General features: G+C 53.9%; 9 protein-coding genes across 9 annotated transcripts; 6 read left to right on the top strand and 3 right to left on the bottom strand.

Moving 5' to 3' along the window:
- Positions 1-54: 54 nt before the first annotated feature.
- Positions 55-1,140, top strand: V2A60_009873 (uncharacterized protein; the record flags this gene model as incomplete). Its single annotated transcript, XM_083261137.1, has 1 exon — positions 55-1,140. One exon carries the CDS (start codon positions 55-57, stop codon positions 1,138-1,140), a length of 1,086 nt encoding a protein of 361 aa, XP_083117263.1.
- A 640-nt stretch (positions 1,141-1,780) lies between these two features.
- On the top strand, positions 1,781-2,122 carry V2A60_009874 (uncharacterized protein; the record flags this gene model as incomplete). The annotated part of the gene is made up of 2 exons (XM_083261138.1): positions 1,781-2,035; positions 2,117-2,122. 2 exons carry the CDS (start codon positions 1,781-1,783, stop codon positions 2,120-2,122), a joined length of 261 nt encoding a protein of 86 aa, XP_083117264.1.
- Positions 2,123-2,764: 642 nt separating this feature from the next.
- On the top strand, positions 2,765-4,624 carry V2A60_009875 (glycoside hydrolase family 76 protein; the record flags this gene model as incomplete). The annotated part of the gene is made up of 4 exons (XM_083261139.1): positions 2,765-2,855; positions 2,998-3,503; positions 3,601-3,849; positions 3,980-4,624. 4 exons carry the CDS (start codon positions 2,765-2,767, stop codon positions 4,622-4,624), a joined length of 1,491 nt encoding a protein of 496 aa, XP_083117265.1.
- Positions 4,625-6,645: 2,021 nt separating this feature from the next.
- On the bottom strand, positions 6,646-8,323 carry V2A60_009876 (Glucanosyltransferase-domain-containing protein; the record flags this gene model as incomplete). Its single annotated transcript, XM_083261140.1, has 3 exons — positions 6,646-7,818; positions 7,871-8,170; positions 8,318-8,323. The coding sequence occupies 3 exons, from the start codon at positions 8,321-8,323 to the stop codon at positions 6,646-6,648; spliced, it is 1,479 nt and encodes a 492-aa protein (XP_083117266.1).
- A 1,585-nt stretch (positions 8,324-9,908) lies between these two features.
- Positions 9,909-11,095, bottom strand: V2A60_009877 (septin CDC10; the record flags this gene model as incomplete). Its single annotated transcript, XM_083261141.1, has 3 exons — positions 9,909-10,244; positions 10,305-10,867; positions 10,978-11,095. The coding sequence occupies 3 exons, from the start codon at positions 11,093-11,095 to the stop codon at positions 9,909-9,911; spliced, it is 1,017 nt and encodes a 338-aa protein (XP_083117267.1).
- Positions 11,096-11,900: 805 nt separating this feature from the next.
- On the top strand, positions 11,901-12,328 carry V2A60_009878 (mitochondrial 54S ribosomal protein bL32m; the record flags this gene model as incomplete). The annotated part of the gene is made up of 2 exons (XM_083261142.1): positions 11,901-12,219; positions 12,285-12,328. The coding sequence occupies 2 exons, from the start codon at positions 11,901-11,903 to the stop codon at positions 12,326-12,328; spliced, it is 363 nt and encodes a 120-aa protein (XP_083117268.1).
- A 485-nt stretch (positions 12,329-12,813) lies between these two features.
- V2A60_009879 (WD40-repeat-containing domain protein) lies at positions 12,814-13,943 on the top strand (the record flags this gene model as incomplete). The annotated part of the gene is made up of 4 exons (XM_083261143.1): positions 12,814-12,816; positions 12,867-12,903; positions 12,973-13,518; positions 13,573-13,943. The coding sequence occupies 4 exons, from the start codon at positions 12,814-12,816 to the stop codon at positions 13,941-13,943; spliced, it is 957 nt and encodes a 318-aa protein (XP_083117269.1).
- A 374-nt stretch (positions 13,944-14,317) lies between these two features.
- V2A60_009880 (DNA polymerase delta, subunit 4-domain-containing protein) lies at positions 14,318-14,993 on the top strand (the record flags this gene model as incomplete). The annotated part of the gene is made up of 2 exons (XM_083261144.1): positions 14,318-14,761; positions 14,826-14,993. 2 exons carry the CDS (start codon positions 14,318-14,320, stop codon positions 14,991-14,993), a joined length of 612 nt encoding a protein of 203 aa, XP_083117270.1.
- A 208-nt stretch (positions 14,994-15,201) lies between these two features.
- Positions 15,202-16,483, bottom strand: V2A60_009881 (queuosine 5'-phosphate N-glycosylase/hydrolase; the record flags this gene model as incomplete). Its single annotated transcript, XM_083261145.1, has 4 exons — positions 15,202-15,374; positions 15,440-15,800; positions 15,864-16,018; positions 16,072-16,483. 4 exons carry the CDS (start codon positions 16,481-16,483, stop codon positions 15,202-15,204), a joined length of 1,101 nt encoding a protein of 366 aa, XP_083117271.1.
- Positions 16,484-16,840: the final 357 nt, after the last annotated feature.

The raw sequence follows: 16,840 nt of genomic DNA on the forward strand, positions 1-16,840 counted from the left end.
ATTCTCGTTCCTTTTCCAGCTGTTGACCCCGTGTGCCCAACAATATCGCCCACAATGGCGGCGGAAGCGCGAAAGCAGGAGCACCGCAAGCCGAAGGAGGACCCATACTCGGACGCCGTCAGCTCGTACTGGGCTCCAGGGTGGGATTGGGCGCGCTGGAGCGACCCCGAGCTCGACTTTGGAGACACGGCGCCGGAGGAGATTGAAAAGATGCGGCTCGGCATCTTAGAGGTGCTCGGCCAGGACAAGTTTGACGAAATGAACAACTATATGGACAAGAAGAATGAGCTGTGGAGGGACAGGAAAATGGTCGCCGACGGGGTGCCGCCGCCGGCCTACCGGCGACCAGCCTTCATCAAGCAGTGGAAAGAGCACCACGGCGGCGGCGAGGTCGGCTTCGTCGCCTTCCGGACAGCGCTCTACGACGACGAGGGCAGGTGGCGCGTGTACAAGGAGCGCGTCGCGCGTCTCCTGGGCCTCTGCTTCGACAGCGTCGTGCGCCGGCACCGGTGGCACGAGTACGACGAGGTCGCCGAGGCGCGCCGCAAGTTCAGGCTGCACTGGGTGGAGGACGAGTCTCTCGCCGGCGCCAGCGCCGAGACGCTTCGGGCGCGCTACCAGCAGCTACGCGAGGAGTCGGATGATCATCATCGGCTGCCCGCCGGCATGGCCCACCAGACCATGTTCCTGTGCGCGTCGCCGCAGGCCGTCGCCTCGGTGCTGTCGCTGGCGGACGACGACGACGGGGAGGATGGGGAGGACTGGCCGACCGTCGACTCGGCCTACTGGCGCGACGACGCGCCGTTCCTGCTGGCGGTCATGGAGGCGGCGACGGCGGATCCCCACGGACCGGAGGAGCCGCACGACCCGGCCGACCCGCACGACGAGCGCAACTGGTACAAGTCCGTGTTCAAGGTGCCGGCCGAGATTGTCTACAGCGTCCTGTGGGACGCCGAGGACCGGCTCCTCGTGGCGCCGACGCGCCTGACGAGGGGCGTCCGCGGCAGCGAGGAGCTGGGCGGCAGCATGCCCGTCAACGAGCACGTCGACGGGCTGCAGGAGCTGTGGTGGGGGATGGGCCCGACGCCGCAGTCGCTGGAGCGGCGAGCCCGGTTGAGGGGATGGCGGACATTGGTATGAGTGCGAAAATAGGTTATCATCAACGTTTGGGGGTTCTCGTGTTCAGGTGATGGGCGTGTATACCGGAAGCGGCGCTCCAGGGTTGGGAGGTTCTTGGGGGCCGCTCACTTCTTCTACTAGAATCTTTTCAGAAATACAACACATCTGCTTTCTACCTTCAGTACGTGGGCTGAATTGGAATAGACCGCTTCGTTGGTGACGACGATTGGATCTTCCTTTCTCACCCAAGCACACAGTTTTTGAGCGTCCAAAACTCGCCGCGGCCGGTCCCGACGTCCCAAGGCTTGCCAAACGCAAACCATCTATACATGCACAACGGCCATCCCTCATTAGCAACCTCGCACCCTCTGCAGCAACAATAAGCTTAGCGCTGACCATGCATAAAATCCCGATGCTGCGGCGTGAACGAGCGGTGATGAATTATACCACCAATTAGCTTTTCAGCGGTTGGTGTCGGAGGCGGGGGAAATAATGCGTATATAATAAAGGTCTTGTCACAGAATTTATCACACCCGGCATCTCGACAGCTTTTTTTTTTTTTTTGCTCTGCATTCTTCTTGACACTCTCTTCCTCATCATAGCTGTGAGAAAAAAAATAACACCCCAATCATTTATCCTCTTTCGACGTGTGAGAAATATCATGCGCTTCATCGTCATGCTAGGAGTGGCCGTCGGCCTCGCTTCCGCCGCGGCGGCCACGACCCCGATGGAGCGCCGCCAGTGCTCGACGCAGCGCGACGGGTGCTGCCTCAAGCAGGGCAAGTGCGAGACGTGCTACTTTGGCGACGAGCCGTACGACTGCAACTGCGAGTGCCTCGAGCGCGGCCTCTGCCCCTGCACGGGGTATTACCCCAAGACGGGCGAGTGCTTCAGCTGGTATTCGCCGGACGGACACGTACGTTGAGGAAGAAGAAACTGACCTTTACTTGGGGGTCGATTTGGTCTTGATTTTTCCCTCTACTAACGTTACATCTAGTGCTAAAGCTCCTCATCTATAAATAGCAAAGGGGGGAAGGGAAACTCTGTGGATCGAGTCTTTTCGCCGGTTGGCCGGTATATAATAAGTGGCGATCGAATATATGCGGCACTGCCACTTTGTCCCAATCCTCGTACATAAGGCTAGCGAATAAAAAGGTTGTGGGCCTTGATCTCCATGGATAGTTTCATTGGCCTACTGATATAGAAAAGTGTTGCCTGATTATAAGTAGTGTGATGGTCTGTCTTGGCCTACGTTGTACGCCGTTGCTCGTAGTGCGATCTCCTTCTGAAAGTCACTGATATGATCAGACAACCAACTTCACAATGCTAGTCTGCCGTGATCAAGTTCGAAAATGCTTCCTTCTGCCCAGCATTCAAGAAAAGAATTTAGGAACCGGGAAACAGGACCTCGCGTAGCCTTGTATTTAGCTCCTTGGCGTGTATTTCCCAGGCGCCAACGCCTTGTGGGGGGTTGGTTTATATCATTCCCCTTGCGACGCTGGTTCTTTCATCTCCCAAGTCTGCTCATCTTTTCCTTTTCTTCCGCATCAATCATTTTCTGCATAGTAGTATCCTACTCTTCCACATTCGTTTCAGACTCTCTACTTGCGGTATTCGTTTTTTTTTCTCCTTTCTCCATTTGAGCATGAAGCTCTCAACCTCGCTGGTGGGCGCCACCGCCGCCGCCCTCTTTTCCGTTCAGACCGCGGCTGATGGTCTATCAATCAGTTCCGATTGTCAGTAACCCGTCCAATAATTACTTTTTACTTTTTTTTTGTTTTCAATTCATGCCAAGAGACTCAGAAAGAGCAGGCATCCCCCCCCCACCCCCCCCGCCACGTTTCGTAGACTAACATCCTGCGCTCTCTCGCCCCGTAGCCGACATCAAGGCCACGGCCGAGACCGTCGCCAAGCGCCTCCTCCGGTTCTACAAGGGCGACGAGGAGGGGGCGATCCCCGGCATCCTGCCCGGCCCGCCGGCGACGGGGGCCGGCGACTACTACTGGTGGTCGGCGTCGGCCGTGTGGGCGTCGCTCGTCGACTACTGGCACTTCACGGGCGACGGCGCGCACAACGACGTCGTCATGCGCGCGCTGCTCTTCCAGGCCGGCGACGGCGGCGACTACATGCCGGCCAACCAGACGGCCGCCATGGGCAACGACGACCAGGGCTTCTGGGGCATCGCCGCCATGACGGCCGCGGAGCGCAACTTCCCCAACCCGCCTAGGGACGGGCCGCAGTGGCTCGGCCTCGCGCAGCGCGTCTTCCGGGACCTGGCCGGCCGCTGGGACGCCGAGACGTGCGGCGGTGGCCTGCGCTGGCAGATTTTGTCCATGAACAAAGGCTGGGACTACAAGAACGGCAAGTCTTTTATCCCCGTCCTTGTTTCTTTCCCCTCTTCTTCGCCCTCTGATGACTCTCATGACTCTGATGAGTCTATCCCCCCCCCCCGGCGAGTGGGATCGTGCTGACCATTGCGAGACAAATAAAGCCGCCTCCGCCGGTGTCCTGATGAGCTTGGGTGCCCGTCTCAGTCGATACACTGGCAACAGCACGTTTGGCGACTGGTCCGACAAGGTCTGGGATTGGGCCGAGCACACCGGCCTCATCAACAACGGCACCGTCTACGACGGCGCGCACCCCTCGGATAATTGCAGCGACATCTCAAAAATCGAGTTTAGCTACAACAGCGGTCTGTTTGCTCTCGGCGCCGCCTGCATGCTCAACACGGTACGCAGTAACACAAATTCCCTGCACTCTTCTTCCAAACGCCCCCCCCCTTTCTTTCACCACTCGCCCGTGAGGAGCATGGGTAAATCGAAACAAAAAAAAAACACTCACTCATCTTTCCCGTCCTCAGACCGGCGATACCAAGTGGAAGGACCGTCTCGACAGCGTCGTCTCGCACGGCCTCGAGGTCTTCTTCAAGGACGGCGGCGCCGCCCGGGAGGTTGCCTGCGAGACCGTCGGCGGCGGCGGCGGCCGGTGCACGTCGGACATGACCTTCTTCAAGGGCATCTACGTGCAGATGCTCGCCGCCGCCGCGCAGGTCTCCCCGCACATTGCCGAGACGGTCCTGCCGGCTCTCAACAGGTCGGCGGCGGCGGCGGTGCGGTCATGCGCTGGCAGTTCGGCCAACGACGACGCGTGCGGCCTCGACTGGACCACCACGGGGGGCAAGGCCGCCGACGGCAAGGGCAACGCTGGCTCCACGTGCAGCGTCCTGTCATCTGTCGTCTCTCTCCTGGCCGGGGCGGGCGATGCGCCATACACGGCCAAGACAGGCGGCACCTCGTCCGGTGGCAACGGCGGCAACAGCGGCAACAGCAGCGGCGGAGACGGCGGTGGCGGCGCCGGCGGCGGTGGCGGCTCGAGACCGTCTGCCAGCACGGGAGGCGGCGCCGGCGGCAGCGGCGGCGACGACAAGAAGGGCGCCGCGGGCAAGACAAGTGGCAGCATCACCCTAGGTCTCATGATGACTTGCATCGCCATTCTGCTTCTGTAAATCTAAAATGAGGCGTTGTAAGCCAGGCCCGGCGAGAGGGGGTTTTTCCTTTTTCGCACGTTTTTTTGTTTCCCTTCTTAGCGGCTGCAGGTTTCACATTATTTCTTTTGCCAAGAAACTCTGACGACCAGTTGTTTTATTTTTTTTTTCTTCTCTGCCTTTTTTTTGCCCTGTACAATAATAAGCATCACGCAGCAACGGCGACGGTTCTCATCCTTGGACACGAACGTCGGGTCGCAGTCTCACATGCCCAAAGAGTCACATGTCTCCATAAACGCTGTCATGTTCTCGTCCCTGTGTAACATGTCTGTAGCTCTGAGAGAGGGAGAGAGAGAGAGAGAGAGAGAGGGAGAGAGAGGGAAAAAAGACGTTTCAAAACTTTGTCTGGGGGGCTTGGCACTGACGTTGACTGACGTTTGTGGCGGACGACGTCGGCATCGCGCAACGACCACCCACTCACCCAGACCAGACGAGTCACTGTCTCGCTTGCCCTTCTTCTTCTTCTTCGTCCTTGCATCACCCCCCTTTTTTTTTATTTAATTCATGCACTGTGAAGGCTCACCGATGACGGCTGCAGGAGTCGCCTTATCCGGACAGATGGATGAGCCAATAACGATTCCATGTCGGACATGACGTGTTTCTGTCGTGAGACATTTGATACCCAATCATTCTCGGGGCTTGCTCCGAAAAGAACAAATCTCCCACCACCACCCCCCCTCCAGTTTTTGTTTCCCGTCATGGGTCCTGATGCTGTGTAATATGAAGGCGCAATATGACAGTCGCGTGCCTGACAGGAACAAAAGCAACGGTGCGTGTGCGTGTGTGTGTGATGGAGAGAGAGAGTGAGTGAGAGAGAGAAAGAGGCAGCTGGACCTTTGCCGGCCGCGACGGGCACATCGCCGTCGTCTTACGGCCACGACAACACACGTGGTCCCGAATACAGCAACTGGATCCGACACCGCTTCGAATGACTCAATAAGGAGAAATGAAAAAAAAAAAAAAAAAAAAACACAGGCAGAGAAAAAAAAAGCAAATTACAAACGACTTGAATGAAACACAAACATCCATGCATGCAAAATAAGCCCAATGCCAACAGCCTTACTCGAGCTGTAACTTTTGTGCAACACATTGTCTTCAGCTGACGCCGGCCGACAGCCGCAACAACCGTTTCCCTCACTTGCACTTTGCTCTCCCTCTTCCTCTTTTGTTTTGTTGTTCCTCTTCTTGGGCCGCCTGGGAGGCTTGCATCAGATTTGGCCTGTACGACTCTCTCAAGTCAAAAAAAAAAATTTTTTTGCGTCTCTGCATTGTGCCGCGTGGATATGACCCTGTTTGGGCGCGCGCCGCCGGGCCAAGCGAATAATCCCATGATCTGGCTACCACGCACATCTGTCTACTTTGGGTTCGGTGGGACGCGACATCGGCCAGCTATAATAATACCAAGTAGGCACCTCTTATTTCCATAGAGCAGAATCCCGTCAGACTCCTTTCTTCGCATTACATTTGACAATCTATACTCGCTTCCATTGCTCACTTATAAGAGAGCAACGCCAAACAAAAACAAACGACACCAACCCACCACATACCACATACAACTTACAACACATCACAAACCACAATCAAGTCTCGAGCACAACCGTCACAATGGCCGCCGCATCGCCCATCACCCTGGTCAGCGGATGCTGTACATCCTGCTGTAAATGCGCAGATTACGGAACGCACGACTACTGCCTGCCCTGCTCGACAAATCCTTGCTGCACCACCGTCGAGGACCGTGACCGCTCTTGACAGCCGACTCACTCATCTTTCTGCACATCATCTTGTCATTTCAAAACTTCATCATGGAAATCAGGCGCTTGGGCTGGCATCAAATTGAACTGCATACAATGGCGCAAAGCAATCAATAGTTTGTACACTAGTGCCGTTTAAGAATCAGATTATACATTGGCAACACACAGTCCACTGTCTCCATCTCATCTCCATGCATCTTGCTCATCACATCCCGTCTAGCTTCAGCCCAACTAAGCAAAAATCATGGCGAGTGCGGGCAGGGCAGCGGCCAAAACCATGGGAGTGGCAAAGGTAGCTCCGTTCTTCTTGTCACCCTTGCCGGCACCGTTGCCATCGCCTTTGCCGTCCCCCTTGGCAGTATTACCCTCACCAGAAGAGCTGCTGTCCGAAGTGGTCTCCTTACCAGTGTCAGTGCTGACCTTGCCGGGGTAATTGGCTTCGTCATTCTGAAAGGCAACCACCTTGAGGTCCTTGAGCTCGTTGCCCTGCTCATCGTAAACCTTGAGGGAAACTTTGAAGTCACTGATATCAACAAGTTTGCCATTACGCTTGGGAGAGACACCCTTCTCAATCATGTCATTGGTGTTGTCGGGAGGGGGTGGCAGATTCCAGTTGGCAAGGAAGCCGTCGTGGGTGATGAGCTTTTTGTCGCACTTAGGGGAGTCAATATCTTTCTGTGAAGCCTTCTGGGCCATGACGCTCTTCCAGTCCACCTTGGTAAGCTTGTTCTTGAGGCGATTGAAGTCTCCAAGCAGCCTAGCACCATCAGTCGTAAAATTAACCAGGCCGTAGTTCTTGTCCTCCTCAGAGTATTCGTATACGAGACCGCCAGAGAAGACACCATTCATCTGATCACCGTACAAAGCCACAGACTCGTTCCAGTAGCGGGGTTGTGGTTGATTGCAGCCATATTCGGAGAAGAAGACGGGGACGGAGCTCGACTTGAATTTGTCGGTGAGCTCGTTGTAGGAAGACGAAGTGTAGGTAGCATCAATGCCGCACCAGCTGTAAGAGTTGAGACCGTATACGTCGCCACGGCTCATATTGTCCTTCTCGCCGTCAATGGTACACTGACAATAGTTCCAGGTATCGTAGGTGAAGTCGCGAACATCGGCGGCGGAGTAGCCGATAGGGATCTGGCGCTTGAAGTTCTTTTTGGCGTAGTTCTTGAGATCACGAGTGACAGCACGGATGTAAGGAGGGGTCACATTGGCCGAGGGGATATCGTTGATGATCTCGTTTCCGGAAAAGTATAGAAGGGTGTTGGGGTAGTTGGCAAAAGCCTCCATAACAGCAAAGGTACGGTTGAGGTAACCACCGAAGTAGCTCTCCCAAGGGTTGAATGAAGTAATAGCCTCGCCGGGGAGGGGAGAATTGACATCAATTACTAGGTACATGCCGGCCTAAATGCTGTAAGTATGATGCGAAGCGTAATCATTGGAAGGGTTGACCTACGGCATTGAAGATACTGGCGCACTTGTCGTGGTCGAGGTAAGGGTCAATGTTGTAGACACGGACAGTATTGATGCCGAGAATCTGCATGAGAGCTGCATCACGCATGCAAGCATCAGCATCGGTCAACGGGTCCTTTTTATCAGCAGGCTTGTAGCCGGCACTGCCGCCGGGCTGGTAGCCGACACCAACAATCTGAAACTTGTTGCCCGTGTCGGGGTCGAAAAATTCGTTGCCCTTGACTTGAAGAGGCTTGACGGCGCTGACGACCGTCGCGGCGATAGCCACGAGAGCAGTTTGGATCTAGAAAAGGGTGTCAGTTTGTCTGGCACGCTGGAGAAGCGCGGGAGGCATGATAAGACTATGCTTGATACAGGCCAAGTATATGAGCGCACAAAAGAGGGCCCCTCGGCTTAGCATCGCCGCCAATACACGCAGTAGATTGCTTACAAGCATAGTTGCAGACTGTCTATATGTTGATGATGGGTTTAAATAGAGTTATCTGGCAGCAAGTAGAGTGCTGAGATTGGCTGCGGCGCAACTTCGTAAACGGGGGAAGCAGTGAACGGGGGAGGCTTGCGGGAAGGAGTGACTAGAAGCGAGGGGCCGAGAATTTGTGTCGACTTGGGCGTAGTACGCCGAGAAGCAGACAAAGACAGCCAAAGAAACGTGGCAAGCCGGACTGAGTTGTTGGAAGAGAAAAAAGGTATCAGGGAAACGACGGGCGCCTGGCATTTGAAGAGAGATCAGCAGGAACCACACCGAGTGCGTGATAGGATGACGGGGCCGAAACGGGTAGGGGCAAATCCTTGCCTAACTTTATAGGGCAGGCGCCACCCAACGCAATGCTGGGACTGACTCTAAAATTCCTCTGTAGAGGCTTTGTTGCCCGCCAACACGCCACTGCCCACGGGCGACAAAACCTAGAAAACGAGGGAGTTACCCGCTAAAATTGGGGGTACAAAATTAGGTTACTTGTCAGTAATTCCAGAAATGCTGTTCCTGCAGTGAGTCCGGGTCTGAACCCACCGAAAGCAAGTGAACAATTGGTTCTTTGCGGGTCTTACGCACCTGGGTACCTATAACACCTTATATATGGTGCTGACCGCCGAGCATTAATTATTGACTTCTTGATACGGACCTCGAGACCATGACGCGTCAAATGAATCGCTGGACCGCAATTCCAAAAACCAGCCAACCGTATGGATTGTTGTGAAAGCAATATCAAAACCTGCACTTTATTCAGTGTGTATATGTATGTACATAGGCATGTACTCAGTATACCCTTTCCTCACAATTTTCCTCGCTACTTGCCAACGCCTGTCCCTCTTTATGAGTCGCCCCAACTGCTTCGTGGCGGACCTCGACGTCATCTCCATGTCTGGCTCAGTCCTCTCATCCCTTCAATAAGTCACACATTGCTCGAGAAATTTACAGACCATCATTCGTCGCATGCTCTGCTCAGAAACAAGAAGCTAGAGTGCGGTCACATCACTGGCAACTATACACGCTTGCAGCATCATCCACCACCGCTACATATTCACCAGCATTCACGAGATACGACTCGGCAACGGGTATGATTAGAGCATAAATATTCTAAGACAAGGCTCCTGCGCATACTATTAAAAAGAGACGACAAAGAGAAGAATAGCGAAGCAAATGTATAGCTCCCGCCAAAAAAAAAGATAGCAACGTGACCCCGGCAGACGAAGCTCGCCGTCATGGAGAAGCAAAGAAATACCAAAAGTCAGGCATCATCACCTCCATGCCCAAACGGCTCTATTATATAGAGTAATTCCCCGTGCACGCCTCGTTGCCCGGTATATTAGATAAGGTCAACTGTGCTTGCAATGAGCTCGGCATATCCTGTCGCAACCTGAGCCGACAGTCACACGCCATGCCTTGCCCATTATACAGGACACGATGAGAGATAAACTTTTCCTATTTCATAAACTTATTAATCGCCTTTGCCCGTCGTTGCCGCACAGACCATAATCTCTGCTCTTTCGTGCCTCGCTAGGTCATGACCGAGATACGTGCTTTAGTATCCGTTCATGGCCATGCGTTGAGAGCTACGGCTCAGCTCACGATCGGCGGCAGGGCTGATGGGTCTGCTGCTGGCGCCTCCAGCATGGGCGCTGCTCTCCTTGAGCGCGAGAAGCTGTTTGGCACGGAAGGTCTCGTAGTGGATCTGAGAGGTCGTCTCAATGAGATCCTGGAGGTGAGTTCGCAGAAGGAAGTTTCGGAGGTAGACGAATTCGCAATGGTTCTCGTCTTCAACGTTAATGACACCCCATCGATTCTGGCGTCCACGAACCTGCTGGCCGTTGACAATGATGGACTTTTCGGAGCCGACGACAGCAAAGGGGACAAGGCCCTATCATGGTCTGTTAGCTGCCAAAACGTGTCTCAATTGGTATCCCCTAGCAGTACAAACCTTGATCTGGTTGTTGAGCGCACGCTCCTCCTCATCAAATTCATCGTTGTCGTAGGGGTACATCTTGAGGTTATGGAAAGCGAACTCTTCCTTGATGCGCTCCTTAAAGGCCTGACGCTCCTCAGTGGTGAGAGTGTCAGCCTTGGCAATGACAGGCACTACGTTGACGACATCGGATAGCTTCTTGAGAACAACGATGTCAATGGGCTTCAGCGAATGGCCTGACGGCTGAATAAAGAACAAGCAGCAGTGGATACGGGTATCTTGGATGTAGCGCTCACGCTGGGCCGTAAGCTCCTTGCGCAGGTAAGCGGAGTGCTGGTCCTTGATGTATTTGACAATGGGGTCCCAGCAACGGTCGTTGTTGACGAGATCTCCGTAGCCAGGAGTGTCGACAATGTTTAGTCGGAGGCGGACACCGTTCTCCTCGATGATGTGGGAGTCGGCCTGGATCTCCGTAGTGGATCGGATGGGCTCATCGGGCTGGAGACGACCCTTGGAATCGATAAGGTGGGAGGCAAATATGGTGTTGATCAGAGTTGACTTGCCCAGACCAGTTTGACCTGAGAGTGAAGGGAGTTGCGAGTTAGAGCTTGGCCGAGCTATCGTGGTGGACGTACCACATCCGCCTCAGGGGCGGGTGGGCGGCATCACGAGGGAGAGGCGAACTTACCAACGCAGATGACGTTGAACTGGAAACCACGCTTCAGGAGCTTGCGCTCGATCTGAGACGTGATGCTGTCGAAACCGACATGGCTCTGGGGGAAAATGGCCGAGGAGGGAGCAGCCATAGTGTCGTGATGCCGTTTGGTTGTCAGGGGGAAACGTGAAGAAGCGTCGGGCGAGATGCGACTTGCGGAGACGATGTCAGGTGAAAGTCCGGTTGTCGTGGGCAAGAACGACACGGCAGGTAAGAAAGCAGGAAATGAACGGTAGATGAAATGAATAAGGCAGTCGTGAGCAAGTAACTCTGCGAGATGGGACTTTGTGGGACGCCGTTGTCAAGCCTGGAGGAGCTGCAAAGGGGAAACTTTCGAGTGGGCGATGAGGCACAGGCCATCTGGGCAATGGCCCGGACCTGCACCCGCGAGCCACCGCTGGCACTGGAGTTAGGGGATCTCCAGGGGACCACAGGCCTTGCTGGCATGCCCAACCTCACCAAACGCAAGTCAGGGGGAAAGGGGCAGGGAGGATCTGGGGCGCGCCTCTAGTGCCACGACATCGCTATTGGCCAACACTGGTCCGTGCGGAGTCGCCTCTCATTGGCTGCTACTCTCAATTGGCGTATCCACAGCGTGAACAGCAAAAGCAACCAGTTCAAGTTTTGTCGCAGCGCATTTTCTGACTGTCACGAAGATCGTGATACCCAATCAGTCGTGACTGACCACTCTACGACGCGCCGATTCAACTGGAACCATTGGTCTGCAAAGCCATCATTTTATGTTTGGGTGTCTGTTTTCTCTCCCAATCCTTCGCCAGAGCACAACCGCGGCGCCGCCAGGTTACGCCTAGCACGAGTCCACTCACATTCCCTTGACACGCCTACGGAGAAACTGAACCAGTTTCGAGCGAGCAGCCAATATCGACATCTTCAGAATGGCTGCTCTTTTCCCTCGGATCGCCTCACCGGCGGTTTTTCCTATCCCTCGTCTGCCGTCGCTGGCTGGCATCGCTGGTCGACTGCTGCCGACTCTTGGTCTCGCGCTTCCTGGTATCAGCATCGCCATCCCTACATTGCTAGATGACATCTGGGAGGGCATCCTGCGAGCTGTGCCGAAAAACAAAGTCTCCCATTCGAGGAAGCGAATGAGGCAGCTGGCCAACAAGGGCCTCAAGGATGTCAACAGTCTTTGCCAATGTCCCGGCTGCGGTGCCCCAAAACGCATGCATCGCCTATGCCAAAATTGCCTTGAAGGTATGCGCACAACTGATTCATGCGACATATCAAGTGATTTGCAGTCTCTAACTAAGTTCTTGCAGAAATGCGAGGCATGTGGCGATCCGACGAGCGACGAAAGTTATAGTTGACCAATTAAAGCAAGGAATAGCATTGGTGGTGGTCGTTGGAAAATGAAGTGTATCAAAAATCATGTATATTCGACCTTCGGTGATAGGATGCATAGACACGGCGTTCTGGCTCGTTTTGGGCCATGTATAATACTATTATATCCAATACTTCAAAGACACCATCCTGCGAAAGTCCCGCGGTGAAGCCCGTAAAACTGCATGTCTCTCCCACACCGCTTGCTCCAAGGCATCAATTGATGCATGCTGCAGCTTACCAACCACACATGAGGTCGAGATGGCAACTCGCAGTGAATTAGTTTTTTGCAGTCAGATATTGATGTTGCCAACTACTGTGATGTGAAAGTGGGCTGGCGTGGCACCAAATCGCCAGCCCACCGCAGCAAACTACCAACCTGCAGAAACCCCACCAACATCTGTCATTCGCTCGCTACAACTCTTCACCTGTGTCTACCTCCAGTCTCATTCACATGGGACATTCACAATGGTAAATGGCTAGCATAACACACGATGAAATCATGAGGCTAACAGCAATAGTCGAAGCAATACCTAACGACACATACTGTCGACAATGGTAAGCTACCCCGCAATAGTTTCTGAAGCTGGCGGGTTGTCGTTTGACTGCTTCTGACAAACATCACAGCACACATAACGGACATTTTCGCGCTGGCTTCCACACCGAAGGCTCTTCTCTCTGCTGGCGGCTCTTCCACCATTCATGTCCACGACACAACAGACCCAGCCTTTCCTCTCAAGCAAAGCATCCCAAACGCCCACAAGCTAGGCTGCCACCACCTCTGCACTTCAAGAAATGGTCGTTATGCCGCCAGCGCTGGGTTCGGAGGCGAGGTCAAGATTTGGGCGCTCAATGTAGACACTGGAGAATGGAGCCACGCGGGCGAGATCACCGGTAGCTCCGTTCAAGCGGGTGAGGTCTGGGCGCTGGCGCTCAGCGAGGACGGCGGCTACCTAGCCAGCACCACCAACGATGGTCGAATCAACGTCTGGGACGTAGCAGACGAGGCCAAGCCCAAGATTCGCGAGTATGAGACTGGAAGTGCGGGTTCAGGGAGCTTCGGCATGTGTGTCGACCTCAGCAGAGACGGAAAATTCACCGCCAGTGGCCATCAAAACGGCGCCGTCTACATTTTTGACAATGACACGGGGCGCATTCTCTACTCACTCTCCGGTACGCACAAAATCCTCTCCGGCTATCCGAAAACCATGCTAACATTGACAATAGGTCTGGCGAAACCTGTGCGGGCTGTGGCCTTTTCGCCAGGCAACACCCGTTTGGCTGCTGCTGGTGACGCTGGCATTATTGCCCTGTACGATATGAAACATGGAGAGCACATTGGTAATCTGACCGGCCACTCTTCCTGGATCACAACTATTGACTGGAGTGACACCGGTGAATATCTCTTGAGCGGATCAATGGACGGCAAGGTCAAGGTATGGTCCGTGGAGCGTAGTGACTGCGTGGCGACGCACAGCGAGACGGACAAGGCGCTGTGGGCTGTGCGATGGCTGCCCAAGACCGGTCGCAGTGAGATGTTTTGCACAGCTGGCGCCAACAGGAGTCTCTCATTCTACCGTGAGGCCACGGGTGGTTAGATTTTGTTGCAGTACACTACCCCAAAAAAGAAAAAGCAAATAAGAATTCATTATTTCTTCATCTTGCAGTCTTGACCAACGCACTCTGTGTTTGCTGCGATGCATCACATGACTTGGTGCTTGTCTCGCGCAGCGTTGCCCCGCCAAACCCGTGGCTCTAGCTGAGAGGGCCCTGTGCAGTGACGGGTGTACTTGGCACCCCAGAGTGCGATCGGCCGTGAATTTAACAACCACGTCATATACTGTCCAACACCAACAAGTCGCATCAATTGTATCAAAACCCGTCAATATTCTTAAACAAGTGCCGCACTGCCTGTGTGTTTCGAGAATTGTTATCCCTGCTCAAATATTAGCGAATACAAAAGCTGCCAATTATGCCGACGACTAGACGATCAACGGGCGGCGCCCGCGCCCGCGCTGGACCGACCAAGGGCCAGTCGACGATCAGCTTCTCGAACCGAGTCACCAAAGCGGTGCCCAAGGATATCAAAAGCTCCATCATCGTGCCGTCGGTGCAAAAAGTCGATGCGCCGGCCAAGAAGGAGCTCGACGCTGACGAGGTCGTCGCTGAGCCCGAGGTCGAAGAGCATGCCGAAGAGGAGGAGGAGGATGCGGTGGTGGTGGATGAGGTTGTCGAGCAAGCCGCCGTGCCGGAAAAGACGGAAGCAGAGCTCAAGGCCGAAAAACTGAGCGATGCGCAAATCGGAAAGTACTGGAAGGCGATCGAGGCTGAGCGCATTGCGCCGCGGGTGCACCAGGAAGGCTTGTCGCTCAACGAAAAGGTGCTGCGATACTTTGACGTGAGCTCGCAGTACGGGGTAAGTTGCCCATCGAGTCAGAATTTCAGCCCGCGATTCCGGGATCTAACATGTTCGGTGGCAGCCATGCATTGGGACGCCTCGCCTGAAGCGCTGGCAGCGCGCGGAGCGCCTCGGTCTGAGCCCGCCGATCGAAGTCCTCGCTGTCCTCCTCAAGGAAGAGAACAAAGGGAACAGCGACATTGAGACGGCGCACATGGACAAAATTCTAAATTCTGTAGTTGTTGCATGAAGTATTCGTACTTGGGCGGATCTGTATTTTCGGAGATTTGGCGTTTGCTTCATTCGGTTGATTGGGCGGTTGTCCGTTGGGACTATACGAATATCACTTAATTCATGTTTATGTAGCGCAATTCATTTATTCTCTCTTCATGAATTCTTTCGGGTAGCTGTATTTTATTGTAATTTTTTTCTAAACCCAACGCCGCGTAAACATATATCTAGTACCAAATGCTTCTAGTTCGGTGGTGAGGAAACCTTTCTTGCCCAGCGGCTTCCAGCTCTTTGATAGTATCGTACAGGAAAAAATCGATCAATATTGCGTTGACATGAGTGTCCGGGTGCTTACGCACTATCTCTCGCCGAATCAACTCGACACACCAGATGCTGCATGCTACTCGGACGATATTAGTTCAGGCACTGCCACAGGTACGGTATGAAGCGCCTTGCTGAACGTACCTCGCAGCTGCACCTCCCATGAGCTGCCGCTTTCTATCATTTTACTGGACTTGATAGCACTCGCAACCGACGGGCTCAGGTACAGAGCGCCTAAGCTCACCAGGATCTGAGGGATGCGATAGTCGGCAAACATGGTAATTTTGTCAATGTCATGGAAGCTGCCGTATGACTCTCCCTGGAAGCAGGCCCACATGTCGGCGACAAGAATCTGCGCCCGCTTGAGTATCCGTATAGGCTTTTGGCTCCCCTCAAAGTGATGCTCGTCGCGGAAGCAATCAAAGTCTTGTGCGAGCAGATTCACCAGCTTGGCTGCTGAGCCGCCAGCCTCGTCGAGGAGGCTCAAAACAGACCCATCGTATTTCTGTAACAGTCATGTCAGTTGCTTCTATAGAGAGCAGGGAGGCAGTCTCGGCGGAGGACGTACATCAAAGAGGACCTCGCCACTTTCTCGTAGGCAATCATAGCGCTCCTGTAGTAGAGGCATTTCTTCTTCTGTAGAAGACCGGAAAATATGCTTTAATGACTCGAGAGTGAATTTTTCGTTGTCAATCCAGTAATTAGGATCGGTAATGGGTATGCCTGCATCATTTATTAGGCGCTGTTTATGTGTGAAGTCAATGGTGCCAACGTACCATCGTCCAAGGCCCGTTGCATCGCGGCGACCAGACTCCAGTAGCCAGTCCACTGCTTGCCCTTGTATTCTATGGCGAATCTCTCATCCTGTGGGAGTTCGGACCAAAAGGAAAAATTAAGCAGATCCATCGTAAAAATGAACGCGACGGTTGCCTCGTCCTTGGCCTTGGGGTGCAGCTCATTATCTGTCCAGCTGGCCGTGGAGAAGTCCTTTTCTTGCATTTGCTGGTAAATGGTTTCTGCAGCAGTTTTCGTTGCTCGCATTTCAATAGCCACATCAATGCCATTGTTGTAAACGTATTCCACGCTCTGCAGGACTCCAGTCTCCGGCTCTTCGTCGATCTGGAGTTTACCCTGCAGATGGGCGCGCAAGAGCTCGAGGAGCTCAGGGTCTGCCTCGTCGTCGGACATCTCTAATTCTTGTCGAGAGAGCAGCTGCGCATTTACGACATGCCTTTCTTTTTCTCTTTCACTTTTCTATCGTGAGCTTGGGTGGCCAGAAAGTATGTACCTAGATAGGGAGGCAAGTGTTGCCAATGTGAAAAGGTTTTGAGACCAAGGCCCCGCTGATACGTGCGCTACAACCAACTGTGTTACTTGAGCCGCCGACAGATTTGAACGCGCAGGCACAACCGCAATCACAGACACTAATACAGACAACTGTCAACGAGCCAATATTCACGCCGATTACCCCAAGGCTGTCAAAGTGCCAGACTTTGCGCGCCTACTCGACAGCTGCTTGCATCGATTACTGACCTTCATTCACTG

This window comes from Cordyceps javanica, chromosome 7 (assembly GCF_051103115.1).
Source record: "Cordyceps javanica chromosome 7, complete sequence".
Lineage (NCBI taxonomy): Eukaryota > Fungi > Ascomycota > Sordariomycetes > Hypocreales > Cordycipitaceae > Cordyceps > Cordyceps javanica.